At 50.0% G+C, this 21,037-nt stretch overlaps 1 protein-coding gene across 6 annotated transcripts in view; it reads left to right on the top strand.

Moving 5' to 3' along the window:
• The window catches only part of ANK1 (ankyrin 1), a 249,618-nt gene that overhangs the window by 162,415 nt on the left and 66,166 nt on the right, over positions 1 to 21,037 (top strand). For all 6 annotated transcript variants that reach the window (XM_074383825.1, XM_074383830.1, XM_074383826.1 and 3 more), the window contains exons 3-10: positions 5,363 to 5,461; positions 11,610 to 11,708; positions 12,248 to 12,346; positions 13,614 to 13,799; positions 15,003 to 15,101; positions 15,607 to 15,705; positions 16,017 to 16,115; positions 19,352 to 19,549. In XM_074383825.1, coding sequence (XP_074239926.1) covers positions 5,363 to 5,461; positions 11,610 to 11,708; positions 12,248 to 12,346; positions 13,614 to 13,799; positions 15,003 to 15,101; positions 15,607 to 15,705; positions 16,017 to 16,115; positions 19,352 to 19,549 — 978 coding nt within the window. The remainder of the gene's footprint in view (positions 1 to 5,362; positions 5,462 to 11,609; positions 11,709 to 12,247; positions 12,347 to 13,613; positions 13,800 to 15,002; positions 15,102 to 15,606; positions 15,706 to 16,016; positions 16,116 to 19,351; positions 19,550 to 21,037) is intronic.

Below are 21,037 nucleotides of genomic sequence, written 5' to 3' on the forward strand. Positions count from 1 at the left end.
GGTTTCACCATGTTGACCAGGATGGTCTCGATCTCTTGACCTCGTGATCCACCCACCTCGGCCTCCCAAAGTGCTGGGATTACAGGCTTGAGCCACTGCGCCTGGCCTTCTGGGTCTTCTTGACAGAGCAACTCCTTTCTCCTCTGTGCCATCTCTACCCCTTTACATGCCATTTGGGGTCTTTTTCACATGATTTTGCATTTATTTTTTATGCATCTGTGTTCCCTGCAAAACTGAGTTCTTCAAGGGAAACGATTTGTGTTTTATTTCTAGCACAGGGTCAGGCACAGACTAGGTTCTCAAGAAATATTTGTTGAGTTGGGTTAAGTAATTGCTCAGCATTTGGTGGAGGAGTGCCCACACCTGTGGCTGAGACATGTGCTTGCCAGAGCCCCGTCCCCTTGTGATTTTCATAGGCATCGCATTCCCATGCATCTCTCTCATGAACTGTGCCCAGTGGGGTTTGATTCGGTGGACCGGCTGAGAACAGGGGATTCAGATCCCCACAGTAATAGACTTGAATGTGATTTACAGTGACTATGTTAAAGACAAATTTACAATAAAGTGAGAAAACCTTTTTAAAAAATCATGAAGAAGGAGGTCACTGAGTCAGGATCTGAGATGCAGGGAGAGTTCAGATCCACGAGAGACAGGTCTACTCAGGCAGTTCCTTGCATGGCGAGAGTCCTCACCCTCTGCCCTTTTTGAGGGAGGCATGGGACCCAGGGGGAGAAGAAAGGGGGTTTTCTGCTGATCAGGGCGATAAATAAAATCCTAGAGATCAATTGCCGAGATTACAACCGGATTCATTTGTTAGCGCTAAGTTTCCTGGAGACCAGAAAAGGGAAAATATACTTTCATCATCTGATAAAAAGAAACAGATATTTTGGGCTTTTGTTTTTGTTTTGAGACAGGATCTCTCTGTTACCCAGGCTGGAACTCAGTGGTGTGATCTCAGCTCACTGCAACCTTGTCCTCCTGGTTCAAACAATTCTCCTGCCTCAGCCTCCTGAGTAGCTGGGACTGCAGGCACGTGTTACCACGCCTAGCTAATTTTTGTATTTTTAATAGAGATGGAGTTTCACCATGTTGGCTAGGCTGGTCTCCCACTCCTGCCCTCAAGTGATCTGCCTGCTTGGGTTCCCAAAATGCTTGGATTACAGACATGAGCCACCATGCCCAGCCAGTTATCACAGTCGTTTTTAGGAGGAAGAAAACCAAAACTCCCTTTTTCTTGGGAAATCCAGGTTGGTCCTGTGTGTGGCTGTGCCCTGGAGAGGCCTCGTGGCCTCTGCCAATCATTTGACTACTCTGGGCCTTGACTTACTCAGCTGTAGATGAAAGGGTGGAGCTCAGGGATCTCTAATATCCCTTCGGAGTCCAGCATTCTCTGGTCAGACAGTGCATCTAGAACCCCTCTGGACTGAGATCCTGACATTGGCCTCAAAGAGCAGGGAACAGCCATTCTAGAGCATTAGCGGCAAGCATTAGCTATTTTCTTTCCAGGCTTGCTGCTTTTGCGGCTTTGAAGCATTCAGAACCCACAAATGCTCATCAGAGTGACTGTGTCGCTCAAGCAAGCACTAAAACCCCAGCCGTCAGCACCAAGTCAAGGCTGGCTGCCGCTGCGAGTCAGCTTCCCGCAATAAGCAGCCGGTGGCAGCTGACGGGCTGTCACTCCAGCCGCTCCCACAGCCACAAACACCACCCCAGTTCCCAAGCAATCACAGGGTGTCCGCTCTCAGCACCAGGAAGCTTCTAGATAAGGCTGCCACTGGGTTGGAAGAGCACTTGTAGAAATGCTATGTGCTGCCTGAAAAAGCCCCCCTGCTCTGAGAGGGAGCACGGACTTTCCTGCCAACCCGCCCCAAAAAGAGTTCCAAGATGCAGAAGCGAGAGGGGCTCCCGGCTCCCAGCACACTGGCCACTCAACAAATTGCTGTGCAGTGAATTTGTGTCTTGCAAACCGAGTGGAGGGAAATTGGTTTCTGCCTGCCCAATGCTCTCTCCCCCTCTCCTGGATTCCTATCTGACCCTCAAGCACTTTCTCTCTCTCTATTACCCAGACTGGCTCTGACCTAGCTTTCTCTAATAAACTCATTCACACCAGGTGAGAAGGATCCACACAGCTTTGGAACCTTCACTGAAGTGTGCAAAATCTGCAGGAGGAGGAAATCTAATGGCTAATGGTCATTTTCAGGCATTTGCATGAGGAAATATTTGGTGAACCGCCCCCTCTTCCCTACACACATATACCTTGGCAAGACTGGCCGTGCTGATAGGCAAAGATTTGGCCAAGTGTGCTCATTGGCTGTTTGGGGTGCAGGGCTGGCCTGACCTAAATAGGAGGTAGGTAACGTTCCCTTTGCAGCCCCTCTCTCATTTCTCAAACATCCAAGGCACCTGCTATATTTGCTCTGTCCAAGGCCCCCACATAAAAGAAGCGTTAGACCCCTTCCATTCTCCACTGTGACTTTGGGTGACTTTCCTCTGCTAGTTACGGCAAAGCAACATGCCTAATCTGTGAATGGGCTAATGCACTCCCACTCCCAGGTAGAATACTTGTGTTTGGGCAAGAACCTCCTGAAAATGATGCCCTGACACAATGGGAGAGCTGGAATTTTGGGAACGAAGGGTGGGGCTGTGGAGAGATTTGAGGACATGTGAGTCAGGGACCCCGCACATCACACCTGCAGAAGCCAAGCCCTCCATCTAGGTGGCAAGGATCTGTTTCATGAGCCGGCGTCTGCAGTGGTTCTGAGGCCTCCCCTGGAAATGAACGTGCTAGAATAGAATTAATCAAACCAGGAGGCCAGGCGGAGGAGCAAGAGAGGAGGGGAAAATTGCTGGCAGGAAAGGAGGACAGGCACACAATAAAAAAGCAGCGGGTGGAGTTTGCTCACTGACTAAAATCATTTCTGTATGGAGCCAAGATCGACTCATCGGTTGGAACTGAAATTTTGCTCCTTCATGTTGTCAGAAGTGTTTGTGGCTCCAAGTAGCAGTCCCTCCAGCCTGGGTGACACGGCCAGAAAGTTTCAAAACCTTTCAAGGCAAGGATCAGAAGACCAGGAAGTGTGAGAGTGATAAATAAAACTTGAACTTGGCTGCTTTCCATAAAGCACAGCGGCAGCTTCATAGATGCAGCTGGAACTGTAATTGGTTAAATTGTAATTGGTTCTGCTCTTGTGGGCTCATGGTTGGGCGGGGGAAATGTGTTTTGTTTCCTCTTGCTTTTCCTAAAGCTTAACTGTGAGGCAGGCTTCTTTGTCCGCTTTTGAAATGGTGGGATGGCAAAGGGGCTATTTGTTTTATTTTTATTTTTGAGACAGGGTCTGGCCCTGTCACCCTGATCACAGCCTGGGTGACAGGGCCAGACCCTGTGTGAGGGCAGTGGTGCGATCACAGCTCATCATAGCCTCAAAGTCCTGGGCTCTGGTGATTCTCCCACCTCAGCCCCCCAAGTAGCTGGGACCACAGGCACACACCACCACACCTGGCTACTTTTGTGGGTTTGGTTTTGTGGTAGAGATAGCGTTTCACCATGTTGCCCAGGTTGGTCTCAAAATTCTGGGCTCAAGCAACCAGCCTGCTTCAGCCTCCCAAAGTGTAGGGTCCAGCCCTGCAGGGTCCTTGCGAGCCATCTCTACTGGTGTGGAGGCGAGAAACTATAGAATAAAAGACACAAGAAATGGGGATAGAGAAAAGACAGTTTGGGCCCAGGGGTCCACTGCCAACCAAAGCGTGTAGTCCGGCAGGGGCCCCAAGTGCCTGGACGCTCTGACTTTTGTTGAGTACAAAGCTGGGGGCAGGGTAGGTAGGGTGTGGCATTGGTGGTCAGTGATAGGGTCAAGTACATCACACGTCATATAGGCAGGGGCCCAGGGCTTTCTAGTAGCTGAGATGAGGTAAGGAGCATAATGCATCAGCACTTTTCCATACTTGTCAAGAAAGAACAAAGACATTAAGATTTATATGACTTTGGCCAAGCGGGGTGGCTCACTCCTGTAATCTCAGCACTTTGGGAGGCTGAGGCGGGTGGATCATGAGGTCAAGAGATCGAGACCATCCTGGCCAACATGGTGAAACCCCATCTCTACTAAAAATACAAAAATTAGCCACATGTGGTAGCACACGCCTGTGGTCCCAGCTACTCCAGAGGCTGAGGCAGAAGAATCGCTTGAACCCAGGAGGTGGAGGTTGCAGTGAGCCGAGATTGAGCCACTGCACTCCAGCCTGGTGACAGAGCAAGACTCTGTCTCAAAAAAAAAAAAAAAAAAAGATTTTTATTACATACAGAAGCGGAACATGAGAGTGAACATAGAATGTGACCGCTGAAGCACAGCATCACATAGAGACAATTAAGCCCCTGGATGTCTGTGGGCCTCCCTGACAGCCGTCAGACCCACTGCAGGAGCTCAGAGCAGTGGAGTTTTCTCCTAACTTCCCTGAGGAAGGAGACGTTTCAGCCTCCTTCCCTAACTGGCTAAACAGTGGGCGCTTTCCCAGTGCTGGCACTGCCACACAGCCGAGGAGCCTCCAGCAGCCCTTACACGGGCGGGGTGACAGAGGGCTTAAAGCGTCTTGCCTTAGGGTTATTCCTTTCACAGTGTCATCCCAGGTTCACACTTCGAGACCTAAGAGGCATTAATAAAAGAATTAGAATCACCTATGAATAACTAAGATCTCCTATGAATAACTAATAACTAATACGGTTATATTTCTAGTTAATTTCTTCTTCATTGTTTATATGGAAATAGGCTGTAGGGGTCTCCCCCCTACACCAAAGTGCTGCAGTTACAGGCAAGAACCACTGCGCTGGGCCAAAGGGGCTATTTTCACTCCGATTTTTCTATTGAAGAAATCTGACAACTGGGTGGTTGGTGGTATTCATTTCTCATGTGACCTTGCTTCAAAGTTTAACATCTTATCAAACATGTCTATCTCTACAAGTGTTTAGGATGCACTGATGTTACCACTTTGCTTTTCCTGGTCACTGCTGTGAAAATTAGCTAGGGATTGAAGCTACATAATTTTAATTAAGTGGGCTGCCGAAAGCCTGGCCACAACCTGAATTCCAAGGTCACCATGGGTGTTGTGAGAGCTTCCTGTGTAACTCACATCTGGGAGTGGCAGGCCGGTTCTTGCCCTTCCTTTCCTCCTCTGCTCTGCGGTGACCTGAGGCGTGAAGGGGAGGCTGGGTGGCCCTATGCTGTGCCCCTTCCAACCCCTAGATGCCCTCCACTCCTTCCCTTCAGTGCTGTAAACACCTCAGGGCTGGGAAGGGGCCTGGGCCCCCACTGGGACCTGCAGAACGCACCATTTGACTAACATGCCCTTCCCGCCTCTCTGCTCTTTACAGAATGGGTTGAATGGCTTGCATCTGGCCTCTAAGGAAGGCCATGTGAAAATGGTGGTTGAACTTCTGCACAAAGAAATCATTCTAGAAACAACAACCAAGGTATGTCTCACAGGGAGTGGGGAGCTTTGCATGGAAAATTCAAGTTTGTGAGTCCTTCTTTAGAAACCAGTCCTTCATGAGAGACCCCAGGTTTGCGTCTGAATTTCTCTTATCCTTCCAATCACGTTCTAGTTCCCTGAATCCCTGAAACCACCTGAAACACACCCTGTGTCCAGAAAGACTCAGTGGAACTTTATCCTCATCACTAGGTTACGTGTCTAAAAACAGAGCCCTTTCCTGGTGGCTTCATGCTTTCTCAGGGTCCTGGACTCTAGTGTTCAAGGGCTCTGGAAGAGCTAGGCAGGTGCCTGGAGTCTAAACCCAGCAGGCATACTTCAAACACTGCTACCCGGGACGAGTTACTCCACCACTGTGACGCCTCAGTTTCTTTGTCTATAAAATGGAGATTACAATAATCAGTGGCAGAGTTGATATAAAAATTGATGGCATACATAAGTGCCTGGATGTATTTATTGGATGGATGTAGTTACTGCTTATTGGATGTATGCACTGATTATTGGATGTATTGATTGATTATTGATTCCTATAGCAAGGAATCAATAAATACTAGTGACCGTGTTGTTACTGAGGGTTGTAGAAAAGAATCCAGATCTCTTTCATTTCTCCTTCTCCAGCAAGTCTTCCTTGTTCGGCCACAAACTGATTTCCTCTCCTCACTAATGACCTGGAGGCGTTTGGCATGGAGTGACGTCAGGCATCCACAGTGATGTGTTTCATTCCATTTCAGTAGATTATAAACACCAGCAACTCAACTTCTGAAATCCCAGAGTCATGAAATTGATACATCTATAGATTGCAAAATAGCTTTTCTTTCTTACATGACATGCATCTTATTTATCAAAGAGGATGCGGCCAGCAATTAAAAATAAAACAAAACAGGCCAGGTGCAGTGCCTCACGCCTATAATTCCAGCACTTTGGGAGGCCAAGGTGGATGGATCACTTGAGGTCAGGAGTTTGAGACCAGCCTGACTAACATGGAGAAACTCTGTCTCTACTAAAACTACAAAATTCAGCTGGGTGTGGTGGCCGGCACCTGTAATCCCAGCTACTCGGGAGACTGAGGCAGGAGAATTGCTTGAACCCAGGAGGCAGAGGTTGCAGTAAGTCCAGATTGCACCACTGCACTCCAGCCTGGGTGACTAGAGTGAGACTCTATCTTTAATTAATTAATTAATTAATTAAAACAAGTCCAGGCGTGGTGACTCATGCCTGTAATCCCAGCACTTTGGGAGGCCAAGGCAGGTGGATCACCTGGGGTCAGGAGTTCGAGACCAGCCTGGCCAACATGGTGAAACCCCATCCCTACTAAAAATACAAAAATTAGCCAGGTGTGGTGGTGCAGGCCTGTAATCCCAGCTACTCAGGAGGCTGAGGAAAGAGAATCCCTTGAACCCAGTAGGTAGAGGTTACAGTGAGCCAAGATTGCACCACTGCACTCCAGCCTGGGTGACAGAGACAGAATCCCTCTCAAAAATAAATAAATACAATACAATACAATAAAGCGAAACAAAAAGTCATCTCCATTTGCTAACTCAAGTATGGTTTTCTCTTCTCTTACCGCCTCTGTTCCTTTCCCATGTTTTTCTGCTAGAGTTCTTTCCCCCAGCCTCTTATTTTCCATTTGCTGTTTGTTACACGTGGTCTCACACACAGCCTCAATTTCAGTTCCATGCAGCAAACAGTTTGCCGCCTTTCAAACAGAGAACATAGAAGAACAATATGTAGAGAACAGATATAATTTATGGTTATGAAGTGAACTACCAAAATATTATGAAGGTAGAATCATCTCTTGAGGTAAAATTCTGTAATTTTCATGTCATTTCCTGAATGTGAAAAGATCTTACTGCACTTATGGGTAAAATAAACTGAGTTGCTCTTTCTGACTGGATATGGGGTATTTTTTTCCCCCAAACTCCACGACAAATTCCAATGGTTCCCACCCCGCTTCTTGCGTGGACGAAGGCTGCGATTCTTTTCTCTGCACACTCCCACGTATCTGGTTGTGAGCTGCGCGCCATCTGACCTGGCTCGTGGGTGCTGAAGTGTCTCCTTTCCTGGCGTGCCCCCAAGTGCTGTGGAAAGACGAGGCTTCAGTGCCTTGACTATTTCCAAATTTCCTCCCCAGGTTGTGATTTTGCAAGTGAACACTTGGTGTGTCTTTTTTTATTTTTAGAAATTTTCTAAGCCAACATGGCTTTGGAATGCCATCCAGAAAGAGAGGTGGGGAAGAAGGTAGAACTGAAACCGTGGGCTGGGGAAGAGTCACAACAGATTGGGGACTGTGCTGGGACTCCCAGGCAGGAGGAAGATGAGAAAAAAGAAAATGAGTAAAATGCCAAAACCAATTTAGACTCCTAAAGTGTACTTAGAAATTTTAAAAGCATAAAACAGATGCATTCTCTCCCCATCCTCCTATCTCCAGCTCTTAGAGACTGGAGCTCAGCACCTAAGCTGTTAACAAACAGAGACAGCTTTCCTCTCTACTGGAGGAGCGCTTGCTCTCTCACTCAGGGTCCCTCTTCCCCTTCCTCTTGCATTCACTCAGCACCCAGGCAGCTGTCCTCCTTGCTCTGAGCTCTGTGAGCCCCTGAAAATAGAGAAGTTGGGTGTTTGCGGAGCAAAATATAGCCAAGTGATTTTTCCTGCTCCTTTGAGGCCATGTTCTTTCATGTTGAGAGAGGGGCAGAGAAGATAGAGGCTCACAAATCCCTTTTCCTGTGACTCTCACACATTGGGCCGGGGGTCTTCTTGAGCCTCGTAATGTGTGTGCAGATAGAGGAAAGGAGGTCCACTTCCAGAATTTTCCCTGTGTTCTTACTCCTCACTTAGGCTGCCCTTGGCCCACGGGCCCAAACCAAGATCTGTAGCCAGGGTTCCACTGCTGATCAGCTCCCCAAACAGAGGGGCCTTCCCCTCCTCCTGGTGTAAGGAACGCTCTCTTAGAATTGGATTTCAGGCAGGAAGGGTCGGATGGAAAGAAACACTTGATGCGAGCCTCTTGGTGTCTCCGAGGCCACTGTGTCTCCATGCTGGCCCAGGCCTGCTTCGCTCATGCCCAGAAGCGTGTGGCCAGTGAATGAATGGGCCCGGGATGCCTCCTTCTTTTCCATGGGAGCCCGGAAGATGCCACTTGGAGCTCAACATCCTGGTGTCTAGAAAAGTTTCTGGTGCCAGCAGCCCTGCTCCATTGGGTACAGTAGGTGCCAAGCCTCTCAATGGAAGCTCTTTGGACTTCTATGAAAAATTATTAAATGAGCTTCCAGACTTTCGTATCTGGCATTTATTCTTCAATGGATACTTGAGGAAGAACCTTTTTCTTCATCAAACAGAACTTGAGGAGAAATCAAAAAGACAACTTCGGGAGGCAGCAGACGGACCTGCCTGCCTTTGCCCTCCACCTCGCCTCCCCCCGACCCCGCCCAGGCTTTATGGCTTTTTATGGCTTTTTTTTTTTTTTTTTTTTTTAAAGACAGAGAGACTGGGTTTCACTATGTTTCCCAGGCTGGTCTTGAATTCGTGGACTCAAGCAGTCCTCCCGCCTTGGCCTCCCAGTGCCAGGATTACAAATGTGAGCCACTGAGCAGAGCCCCAAGCTTTATGCTTGAATTACCAGGCAGAGTACAAGAAACAGACCTGAGCTGCTCCCAGCCCCCAGGGCATCCTCGTGGGGCTGCCACCCCCACCCGGGGAAGCTGGGTCAGCAGCAGCTCGGGGGTCACACGGCTGGGGCCCAGGCTGCTCTCTTCCATCTCAGGGAGGAAGCTTTTCCTCCAGGTGACAGGTGCCTCTGGGCAAGGACAGAGTCTGAAGTCCCTGCTTGTCAGTTCTTAAGTTTCTTGAAATGGATCAGTTAGTGATTATGTAGTTTAGTAAAAAGAACTACATATTGTTTAAACTCTGAAAGTGAGGTCGTTTGAGATATCTGCTCCTTAAGTAGTGCAGGGACAGATGGGTCTGACCATGTTCCCATTTTCTCCACTCACCCTATTTGACAGAAGCGTGGAGTGGAGCCTGCCCACCTCCATCCCCGAATCCCTGAATGGGGGTGCAAATTCAGGGCACCACAGGGGTCTACTCCCAGAGGCAGTGCTGACATTCTGGTCCAGGACCCACAGCGGCTGGCAGGAACCTGGCTGGAAGGCTGTGGATATCCCGGGAACAGATGGAGGCTGCTGGTTCTGTCTGTGAATTGTTGTTAAATATCCAGGGAGAATCCAGTCAAGAAAACCTGAGAACATTAAACTCATGTTCTCAGGCTGGATGCAGTGGCCCAGAGCTCTGAGAGGCTGAGACGGGAGACCAGCCTGGGCAACAAAGTGGGAGGCCATCTCTACAAAAGATTTTAAAACTAGCCAGGTGTGGTGGCACATACCTTAGTCCCACCTACTCGGGAGGCTGAGATGGGAGGATCACTTGAGCCAGGAGTAGAAGGCTGAAGTGAGATATGATGGTGCCACTGCACTCCAGTCTGGGTGTCAGAGCGAGACCCCCAATTCTAAACAAACAAACAAACAAAAAAACTCACTTTCTCAGAACCTGCCCTGTTTCTCATTCTCTGCTATTGGTTTTTATCTTTTACAAAGTTTAAAACAATTTCTCGCCTTTTTTCTTCCAGTGTTAATTCTCTCCAGCTTTTCTCTCCTCTCCAATTTGGTGACCCCCTACTCATTACATTTTGTTACTAGCATGTTGAACATTCTTTGTGTTTTCCTTGGCCAGATTGTATTTCATTTATTTCGCGATTTTTCTTCTCTTCCCTACATACATGACAGAACTGGTCTTATCTTTCCTTTTCTGTCTGATACGTTCCTCACTCTCCTGCCTCTCATCTCTTTGTCTCCTCTGCTGTAGCTTGTGGTCTGTGGGCGTCCCTGTGATGGTGTCAGAGGTGTGGGCCTGAGGGACCTGCTGGCCTTGCCCGGTGCTCCCAGGCCCCTCGGTGGGCTGTGTGGCCTGCAGGTTTGCGGAAGGCCAGCTTGCGATGAGCTGTCCAGTGTGTGTCCCGAGGGACGCCAACACGCTGTCCGCTGGGAACAGATGACACACCCACAAAGCAGATTAGGGGTTCGGAAGTTGTGTGTGTTGGCAGAGGGTGTATTTTTCTTTTATTTTGAGGCAGAGTCTTGCTCTGTCACCAGGCTGGAGTACAGTGGCGCAATCGCCGCTCACTGCAACCTCCACCTCCCGGGCTCAAGCATTTCTCCTGCCTCAGCCTCCTGAGTAGCTGGGAATACAGGCACGCACCACCACACCCAGATAATTTTTGTATTTTTTGGTAGAGATGGGATTTCACCATGTCGGCCAGGATGGTCTCGATCTTTTAACCTCATGATCCGCCAGCCTTGGCCTGCCAAAGTGCTGGGATTGCAGGCGTGAGCCACCACGCCCGGCCCAGAATTATTTTTCTTTTATAAATTTTTTTATGTTTAATTATTATGGATGTATAATTTTAAAAAGAGTTCCTTGGACGTGGCTGCACTCTCCTTCAACTGCACCTGTCAGTGTCGCCTGCCCCTTCCTGCTCCACTCCCATCATGCCAGCCAATGCTGGAAGTCTTCTTTTTAAATGTTTTTCTTTTTATGGATTTAGGGGATATGAGTGCAGCTTTGTTCCATGGATACGTTTCGTAGTGGCGAAGCCTGGGCCATTAGTGTGGCCATCACCCAAATATTGGGCATCGCACCCAAAGGATAAATTCTCATCCCCCCCACCCTCCGAGTCTTCAGTGTCTGTTACTCCACCCTCTGTATGTCCACATGCGTGCATTATGTAGCTCACACTTACAAGTGAGAACATGCAGATTTGACCTTCTGTTTCTGAGTTGCTTCATGTAAGATACTGGCTTCCAGTTCCATCCGAGCTGCTACGGAAGACCTGATTTCCTTCTTTTTATGGCTCTTGCTGCATGATTCTTCATAGAGAGCATGTAGATTTTCCTCCTTGAACTTTCAGTACGATTTCAGGATGTGTGAGGGGTCAAGCACACATATGTGTCCTCTGTACCCCTTTTGGCCATGAAGAAAATCCCTAGGTCCCACAAGCAGCGCCTGTCCGCAGACCTTTGCTGGCCCCGGAACAGGCCCAGTGGGAAACCACATCTGTTTCCTTCCCCTGTGTGTTTCAGAAGGGGAACACGGCCCTGCATATTGCGGCCCTGGCCGGGCAGGATGAGGTGGTCCGGGAGCTGGTCAACTATGGAGCCAACGTCAACGCCCAGTCGCAGGTAATGGCTCTCTGGTCTGGACTAGAGGATGTTGCCTTTCCACACATGGTTCCTCTTTCTTGCTCCGTCATGGGTCCATTGGCAGCCGTGTTAACACACACGCATGGGGCAGGGCCTAGATTTCTCAGCAGTGTGTCTCGGAGCAGCGGTGAAGGCGTCCTTAGACCGCATGTTCTAAGCATGGAGGGGTTGAGTGGTTACGGACCTGAGCCAAATCATATGTCCAGTTATGGCTCAGGTGGGGAGAGAAGCTGGGGACTGGGGGAATGAGGCGCGGGGTGCAGCACTGATGAAATTGATGAGGAGTATGTGAGCTGAAGAGACTGGCCTATGGTGCTGAGAGGAGGCGCAGACCCTGAGGCTTTTTGTAATAATCCCAGGACGCCAGTCACTATGACAATGAGTTTCCTTACGGGGGGGTCAGGTGGGAGGAAATGGGTTGAAGAGAGCACTGTCCACCAGATGAGAGGACATTGTGTTGGCATTGGTCTCTCTCATATTGTGGGTGGATGCTGATGATGTCTTCTCTTGGTTTACAGAAAGGTTTTACACCCCTGTACATGGCAGCACAAGAGAACCACTTGGAAGTGGTTAAGTTTTTACTGGAAAATGGAGCTAACCAGAATGTAGCCACGGAAGTAAGTACCTTGGAAAAATGTCGTCACCACTGGAAGTCTCCTGGGTGTACCAGCTTGCTTCAGGCGACACCTTCTCGGGAAGTGGTTGAGGTGCATCCACACCCAGGACATCTAGATGGATGACCGTCAGCTCTCTGCACTAATTCTGAGTACTATCGGGTTCTGCAAGGGAGTAATGACAAATTGTGGGTCTCGAGGAAGGCCCAGACGTGTACCAAAGAAATGATGTCACACTTAAGGGTGTCATTCCCGCTATGGCCAGCACTTGTGACTGGAGGGAGCAGGCAAAGTGCGTGTGTGTATGGCGGGCAAGTTTGCATTGGGCCGTAATGAGAAAGGCTGCGCCACAAACCACCGTCCTCCCTTGGACAAGTCTCCTTAGCTGTGCTCCTGAGTCTTGTCATTGATGAAATGATGAAATTGGACTAGATAGAGCCAACGAATCTCTTGACTCTTAACTTTGGATGGTTCAATGACTTGACTTTGCCATCATTCCGTTTTATCAGTTCACTGGGTCCTGTGCCCCTTAGTATGTCCACAAGTGAAGGAATTAATAATAGTAGCTCATGGTCAAGCACAGTGACTCATGCCTATAATCCCACTGATTTGGGAGACCCAGGTGGGAGGACCACTTGAGGCCAGAAATTTGAGACCCTGTCTCTACAGAAAAAGAAAATTAGCTGGGTGTGATGGTGTGTACCTTACTCCTATCTACTTGGGAGGCTGAGGTGGGAGGATCACTTGAGTCCAAGAGGTCAAGGCTACAGTAGGCCATGATTGCAACATCACACTCCAGCCTGAGTGACAGGCGAGACCCTGTCTCAAAAATAAACTAATAATAATAGTAGTAGTAGTAGCTCAAATTGAAATCTCAGGGCCCAATGTGGACTGGGGTGGGTGTTCATAATGTTCTGCCTTGGCAAGGCACTATCCTGGCACCAGCAGAAGGGGTGAGAAGAGGAGCAAGCAAAGAATCTGAGCAGTCAGAAGTTTCTTAAAACAGTCAAACTGGAAGCAAATTATAAAGGAAAACTAAATGAATGCTAAAGACAAATGCGGCAGGCTCTGTGAGATTGCAGAGAAAGAAAGTGGAGGCAGAAGGGCTTTCAGGGAGGAGGTGGCATGGAGCATGAACTTGGCGATGAAGAGGGCTTTGGTGGAGGGAGGTCCCTCGGGCTGGAGCTGCTGCATGAGCCCGAGGGGCGAGGGTGTGTCCCATGTGACAGCGACAGCCAGTCAGAGCAAAGTGTTTTCCTCCTCTGGCCAGGACGGCTTCACGCCTCTGGCGGTGGCCCTGCAGCAGGGCCACGAGAACGTGGTCGCGCACCTCATCAACTATGGCACCAAAGGGAAGGTGCGCCTCCCGGCCCTGCACATCGCGGCCCGCAACGACGACACGCGCACGGCGGCGGTGCTGCTGCAGAACGACCCCAACCCCGACGTGCTTTCCAAGGTGAGGGCGAGGCGGAGGGCGGAGCCCTGGGCCGCGGACGCCCACGGGTTCAGGGGGCACGGTGCACACCCAGCGACTGCCCGCGCGGGAGCCGTGAGCTGTATGCACGGAGTGCCCCACCGCAGGACGCAGGGGGCCCCGGCACAGCCCCGCTGTAAGTCCCTGGAGGATGCCCAGACACATGCTCTTGGTGAGCAGGGTTGGGGGTGTTTCCTGTTGCTCCAGGTCATCTGGCAACGTGTCCAGGCTGGCAGGGCGGGTCACCCTGGAACCCCGGAGGCGGCCTTCCTGATGTGCCTTCATCTCTCCCCTCCGGCTGCGGCTGCGCCCTGGTGGAGGGAGGAGGCGTGCAGGGCCGGGATGTGGAGAGCAGAGGTCTGGGGCCCTGCACGGTCATCTGAGTGCGCTCTCCGGTGTTCGGAGGCACTGCTGATCTGCTGTCTGTAGGCAGAGGCTGCTGGTTCTCTTTTAGTGGAAATAGATTTGCTGGAGTTATTCACAGTCCCCTCCTGCACCCCGCCTCCCCTCTTCCACCCGCCCAAAGCCACCGGGTTTTGTCTGGAAAATAGCTGGGTGGGGTTAGGCATGGCTTGAGGTTCTGGAATAGAATGATGACAATGGACAGAGGCTGAGGCTGGAGCATGGTTTGAACCCAGGAGTTGGAGACCAGCCTGGACAACATAGTGAGACCCCCCGCTAAAATTAAAAAATTAAAATTAGCTGGGCATGATGGTGCTCACCTGTAGTCCCAGCTATTGGAGACGCTAAGGTGGGAAGATTGCTTGAGCCCAGGAGGTCGAGGCTGCAGCAAGCTGTTATCACACCACACTGCACTCCAGCCTGGGCGACACAGTGAGACCCTGTCTTAAAATAAAACAAAAACACAAAACAAACAAACAAAGACCACGGCCCCATCATCCTTTCATTCGTGAATGAAAATCTCTGCTGGCGATCACTCTCACGAACGGACTCACAGAGTCTGAGGTTAGCATATAATTCAGATCACTCAGAGCAGACACCCAGCTTTTGAATGTACTGTGCCACAGAGCCTGTCTTGAACCCCCAGCAAATATTCCCACCCATCAAAATCTCCTTTGTCTGTAAGGTCCTGTTGCCCCACGCGTGTTTCCGGCAGCCCAGGGCTGATTCTGAGATAGAAGTAAATCACATATGACACCTTTCTCCCCCTCTGTTGTGCCCCAGACGGGATTCACGCCCCTGCACATCGCGGCCCACTACGAGAACCTCAACGTGGCCCAGTTGCTCCTCAACAGGGGAGCCAGCGTCAATTTCACACCACAGGTAACTCTGGGGCAGGTGCGCCCTCACTGTCTTCACTGGGGCTGGAGCTGGCAGGTGCTCCTGCCTCTGCCTCCGCTCCATGGGTTTCATCCCAGCTGCAGAAGTGCCTGTGGGTCAAACAGCCCTGCTGTCTGGTCGGGCTCCTTGCTAGTAGGTTTCCAATCATCCAACCACCAGTTTCTTTGCTTTGTCTTGAGAAAACCCTAAACTGCATTTGCCCATCCTAGAAGTGGGAAACCTGGAGGGCAGAGACCGATTTCCAAATAACTGACATTCCTGCAGTCTGTTATGTTGACACTGGGAGGCGTGGGCTCTGTCGATGGGGTGGGATGACTCATCCTGTTGGCAGGTCCTTACAGGTTTTGAAATGTCTTAGGCCGGAAGTGCCCCGACAGTGCTGTTGCAGGGCTGGGGGCTGGGGGTTGGGGACACGGGGAGCAGGGGCACAGCAGCTGCATTCCAGGGAAGGATGGCGCGCCCTGACTGTCCTGCTTCCTCCCTTCAGAATGGCATCACGCCACTGCACATCGCCTCCCGCAGGGGCAACGTGATCATGGTGCGGCTGCTGCTGGATCGGGGGGCCCAGATAGAAACCAAGACCAAGGTGGGTGCCGGCAGGCTCCGCCGCTAGGCAACGGGAGGGAGTTCCCCCCTCACGAACCTCACCCAGAGCAGCGGGCTCTCGGTGACCTAGTTAGGGATGCACCACCACCCTCTCGGAGCCGCCTGCAGCAGTATTCCGGGCAGTGCTGCGTGCAGCGGGAGGCGATAGTAAAACTGTGCTGAGGTCGAGCTGGTGTTTAAGGAAACGTCAGCACTTTCGTGGGCTGGGATGATGCCATAGTCAGTCTTCTCTCCAAACGGCCTCTGATAGCTCCCTTTTGGGCTTTCTGTTTTTGACTCTGTCTTTTAAAGGACGAATTGACACCTCTCCACTGTGCAGCTCGAAATGGGCACGTGCGAATCTCAGAGATCCTGCTGGACCACGGGGCACCAATCCAAGCCAAAACCAAGGTGTGTGCTTCCTTCCTGTGAGGAGCATTTTTTAGGCAGGGCTCCAGGTCCAACAGACCTGGCATCAAATCCTATTTCTGTAAAGCACAGATGCTAATACTACCACATGAGATAGCACCTTTGACATTTATTACAAGGCCTGACACAGGAGGCACTCGGTATAGCTGTAATTCCTAACTAGATCAGGGTCAGCAAACTTTTTATCTAAAGGACTAGGTATTAGACAATTTTAGGCTTTACGGACCATAGTCACTGCTACAATGATTCGACACTGCCAACTTAGCAGAAAAGCAGCCACAGGCAATATGCAAACTAGGGGCCATGTTCCAATAAAACTTTATTGACAAATACAGGTGGCAGGGCAGATTTGACCCACAGGTTGTGTAGTTTGCCTACCACTACTCTACATCAATCCCCATGTCTCTTTTCCTAGCTCCAGAAAAGACAGGCAGTAAGTACTCTGAGAAGTCTTCAGAGCCTGGGCCAGACTGGAGCGAAGTTAAAAAGAAAAGGACACAGTTTTTCTCAGGCTCCATTACAGGCCAGAGAAAATGCCCATTACGTGGTTCTAATGTGAGGACTTGAGTCTTCCAGGGGCAAAAGCTGTCGGCCACATAGTGCTGCCTGAGCCTGCCCCAGGTCCTTGCCCCATGAATTGAGCTGTGTTCAAGCAGAGCAACGCAGAAGCCGAGTTTACTCACGGCTACCCAGGAGGTTTCCCACTAGCAGTTCTGTCGTAAAATGACGGCTTAGTCTACACAGTCAGTGAAAGCTGATTTATTCCTGACACATTATCACATTCTGTTCTGTAGAACTGTCATTAGTTTGGATCATGATTCATAGTCCCCATACTGGGTCTCGCGTATGTGTGTGCTGTTGCGTGAGGGTGTTCTCTACTAAAGCAGTTTATTTCTCATTTAACCCTCCATCCTCGGCTGATTTGCTGTGTGACTTTGAGCATGTGTCTTGCCCTCTCTGTGTTTCAGTTTCCTCATCTGGAGAGTCCCCACCTTCTCTCTCCTAGGATTGTTGGGACGACCATGTGAGACAATGTCTTCAAAAGCATATCTAAAAGTAAACATCCTCAGCTAAGCAAAAACTGAATTGCTACTATCAGTTAAATTATTAGGTCAGGAAATTCCCAACATTTTTCCAGGAGTGCTGTATTTAAACATAATACATGGCCAGAAGTTAAGATTTTTTTTTTTAATTATCCAGATCCTTAGAATGGGACTAAAAAGAATGCTTATGAAAATTCTTTGCTGAGAATGTGTGACTTTTTAATTAGGAACTATAGTACGACCATTCTGAAATGAATGTGTAACTAACTTAGTTCGATCAGCCCTAACAAAGAACCACACACTGAGTGGCTTAAGCAACAGAAACTTACTGTCTCACGGTTCCAGAGGCTGGAGGGTCAAGATCAAGGTGTCAGCAGGGTTGGTTCTTTTTTCTTTTCTTTTTTTTGAGAGGGAGTCTTGCTCTGTCACCCAGGCTGGAGTGCCATGGTGCATCTCCACTCACTGCCACCTCCCCCTCCCAGGTTCAGTCAATTCTACTGCCTCAGCCTCCTGAGTAGCTGGGATTGCAGGGGTGTGCCACCACACCTGGCTAATTTTTGTATTTTTGATAGAGACGGGGATTCACCATGTTGGCCAGGCTGGTCTGGAACTCCTGGTCTCAAGTGATCCGCCTGCATTGGCATCCCAAAGTGCTGGGATTACAGATGTGAGCTACAGTGCCTGGCCAGGGTTGGTTTCTTCTGAGGCTGTGAGGGAGCATCTTTTCCAGGTCTCTCCTCAAGGTTCTGGTGGTTTGAGCACAATCTTTGGTATTCTTGGCTTACAGAAGCATCACACTGACCTCTGCCTTCATCTTCACGTGGCATTCCCTCACTGTGCCTGCGTCCAAATATCCCTGTTTCTAAGGACGCCAGTCATAGATTAGAGCTCACACTAATGACCTCATGTTAGCTCATTACATCCACAAAGGCCCTGTTTCCAAACAAGTCACATTCTGAGGTCCTGGGGGTTAGGAGTGCAGTATGTAATTTAACGGAACCTAATTCAGCCCGTAACGCTAACATCGGCTGTCATGAAACCTGATTTGAGGCTTCTTTGATGAAAATCCTCCCATTTCCACATTCTAAATGCTGAAGTCCCACGTCCTGAGCTCCTAGCCTTTCAAGGCGCAGCTCCAGCCCGGCTCCATGCTTGCCCACCTTGCCCCGCCTATTGAACCGCATGGAGGCCCCTGGGTTCCCCCAGGGTAGCTGCTCCCTTCGCTGGGATGTTCTTCCCCTTTGGTCCTCCTGGTGAACTTCCATTCAGCTCCTTTCAAGTTCTAGCTCAGGCCTCCCTGCCTCCCTCCCAGCGTCCCTCGTTCATCAGGGACACCATCCATTTGTGCACACCTCTGTGCTTTGATCATCTTTCATCCCGCTTCAGACCACTGAAGACAGCACCGTATCTGTCTACAGGCTTCCTTGGGCCAGGGGTTATGTCTGTTCTCTTCTTGTTTCCCCAGAGCCTAACCCATACCAGGTGCATGTTAATCACCTGATAATTATGTGTTGAATTAATGTCTGAATGAATGAATGAGTCTCCTCTCTTTAATGTTTTTTTAAACGAATTGCTGTTTGAGAAACAAGTGTCCTTAACAGAATTTTCCTTAACTGAACAGCATTTGATAGGGGCAAGGAACAGAGGGATTTACATCCAAGTTCTATTTTATCATTCATTCATTCATTCATTCATTCATTCAAAATCACATAATTTAAGGGCCCGATGTCTATTACATGCATGTACTGGGCACTGTGGGGCATTTAAGAGAAATATTAGGCTCATTCACTGATCTTAAGAGGTGTATAAGTAAAGAAAAAAGATACACTCCCCTGAAAAGTTAACTATGAATATAATTGGGAAAATATAAGAATAAGGTCTGGGCGCATGGCACAGATAAGGAAAGCCCACAGGTGTCTAGGGTGGTCAGGGAAGGCTTTCTGGAAGGGGTGGGTCTGCTGGAGATGGCTTTGAAAGTTTGGCCAGGTGGAAAGGAGAATGTCTGTGGTCAGAGGCCAGCAGGAGCCTGGATGCCAGGGTGAGCCAAGCTCCCTCCGGAGCCTTGTGGAAGCATCGTGTAGGGAAGAAGTAGGGAGTGACATTGGAATCGTCCTGAACCTCCATGCTCGGTCCCCAGAAGGCTTTGTGATTATTTGTGTTTTCCTCTTTACCCAGAACGGCCTGTCCCCAATTCACATGGCGGCTCAGGGAGACCACCTCGACTGTGTCCGACTCCTGTTGCAATACGACGCAGAGATAGACGACATCACCCTGGACCACCTGACCCCGCTCCATGTGGCTGCCCACTGCGGACACCACAGGGTGGCCAAGGTCCTTCTGGATAAAGGGGCCAAACCCAACTCCAGAGCCCTGGTGAGTGGGGGGCTGCTGCAGAAGGTGCGGAGGGGCAGGGCAGGCTGGGGGCAGGACCAGAGAGGCAGGGCAGGGCCTGTGGAAAGGGCAGCAGGTACCCGGAGCTCCCCAGATCCGAGGCCTGAGCAGTAGGGTGTGACAGCACAGGCCGCTGGGGGCCTGATATGCACCGCTCCTGCTCCCTCCACTCCACACCCAGCTGGGTATCGATCCCTGCCCCTGGTGCCCAGGCCAACGTCAGGGGTGAGTTTGGGCCCAGGAGACTGGACTCAGGAAGCATCATGCGTGAATAGGTATGTGGGCTTGGGGCGCCTCTCCAGTGGAGCCAGGCCCGGAGCTGAGTGATTCCTTAGAGCAGGCGTCCCCAAACTACGGCCCGCGGGCCGCATGCGGCTCCCTGAGGCCATTTATTTGCCCCCCCCACCACACTTCAGGAAGGGGCACCTCTTTCACTGGTGGTCAGTGAGAGGAGCACAGTATGTGGCGGCCCCCCAATGATCTGAGGGACAGTGAACTGGCCCCCTGTGTAAAAAGTTTGGGGACACCTGCCTTAGAGGCTGCGTGGCTGTCTGAGCTGCTCTGGGGATGAGTGAGATATCTGGAGCTGAGCATTCTTCATCCACAGAGGGGTTTACAGTTCTCACGGCACTCTCACGGAGGGAACTCAGGCCCAGAGCAAATCCCTCCTGTGTTCCTCTGCCTCCTTCCCAGGCCAGGGTCTCCCAGGGAGGTCCAGGGATCCAGTAGGGCCGCAGCTTTGCACTAAGCATGCCCGTGACCACATCTCCCCTCTGCCCCTTCCCAGGGCAGCAGAACTGAGGGGCAAGATATCCTCCAGGGATGGCAGAGGATGGCTCATTCATTCATTCATTCATTCATTCACTCACTCGCTCAAAAAATGTTTACTGAGACGTGCCCGAAGGCCACGTACCATTTTAGGGGAGTTGAGATTTCCCAACCTCAGGACTATTGACATTTGGGGTCAATATTTGTGGTCCCGTGTGTTGTTGAATATTTAGCAGCATCCTTGGCCTCTACCCATTAGGCACTCATAGCTCACCTTCCCTAATTGACAATAAAAAATGTCCCCAGACATTGCCACGTTTTGGGAGTGAGGTGCAAAAGATACCGCCACCACCTCCTCCCGTGCTTGAGAACCCCCACTTTAAGTGGGCAAAGCACGGAAAAAAACAGATGAAAACAGACAAACATTTCTGCCCTTCAGAGTTTATATTCAGAGTATATCACACTTTAGAGCCGAAATCCATTTCACTAAAAATGATCAGTGGTTTCGGGGAAGAGGGAACATGATTTGCTTCACAAAAGTGCTCTTTTATTGTAAATTTACCCTTGAGGGCTTTAAACAGCGGGCTTTTTTAGTGCATCCAAAAATATGAATAAATTTTTTAAAAAGGTTTATAAACAACATGTTCAGGAGCATAGCTAGTGCATCGAGTGAGAGCCACCTGTCTTTTACATGATTTGCAT

This window comes from Saimiri boliviensis, chromosome 13, assembly GCF_048565385.1.
Source record: "Saimiri boliviensis isolate mSaiBol1 chromosome 13, mSaiBol1.pri, whole genome shotgun sequence".
NCBI classification, from domain to species: Eukaryota; Metazoa; Chordata; class Mammalia; order Primates; family Cebidae; genus Saimiri; species Saimiri boliviensis.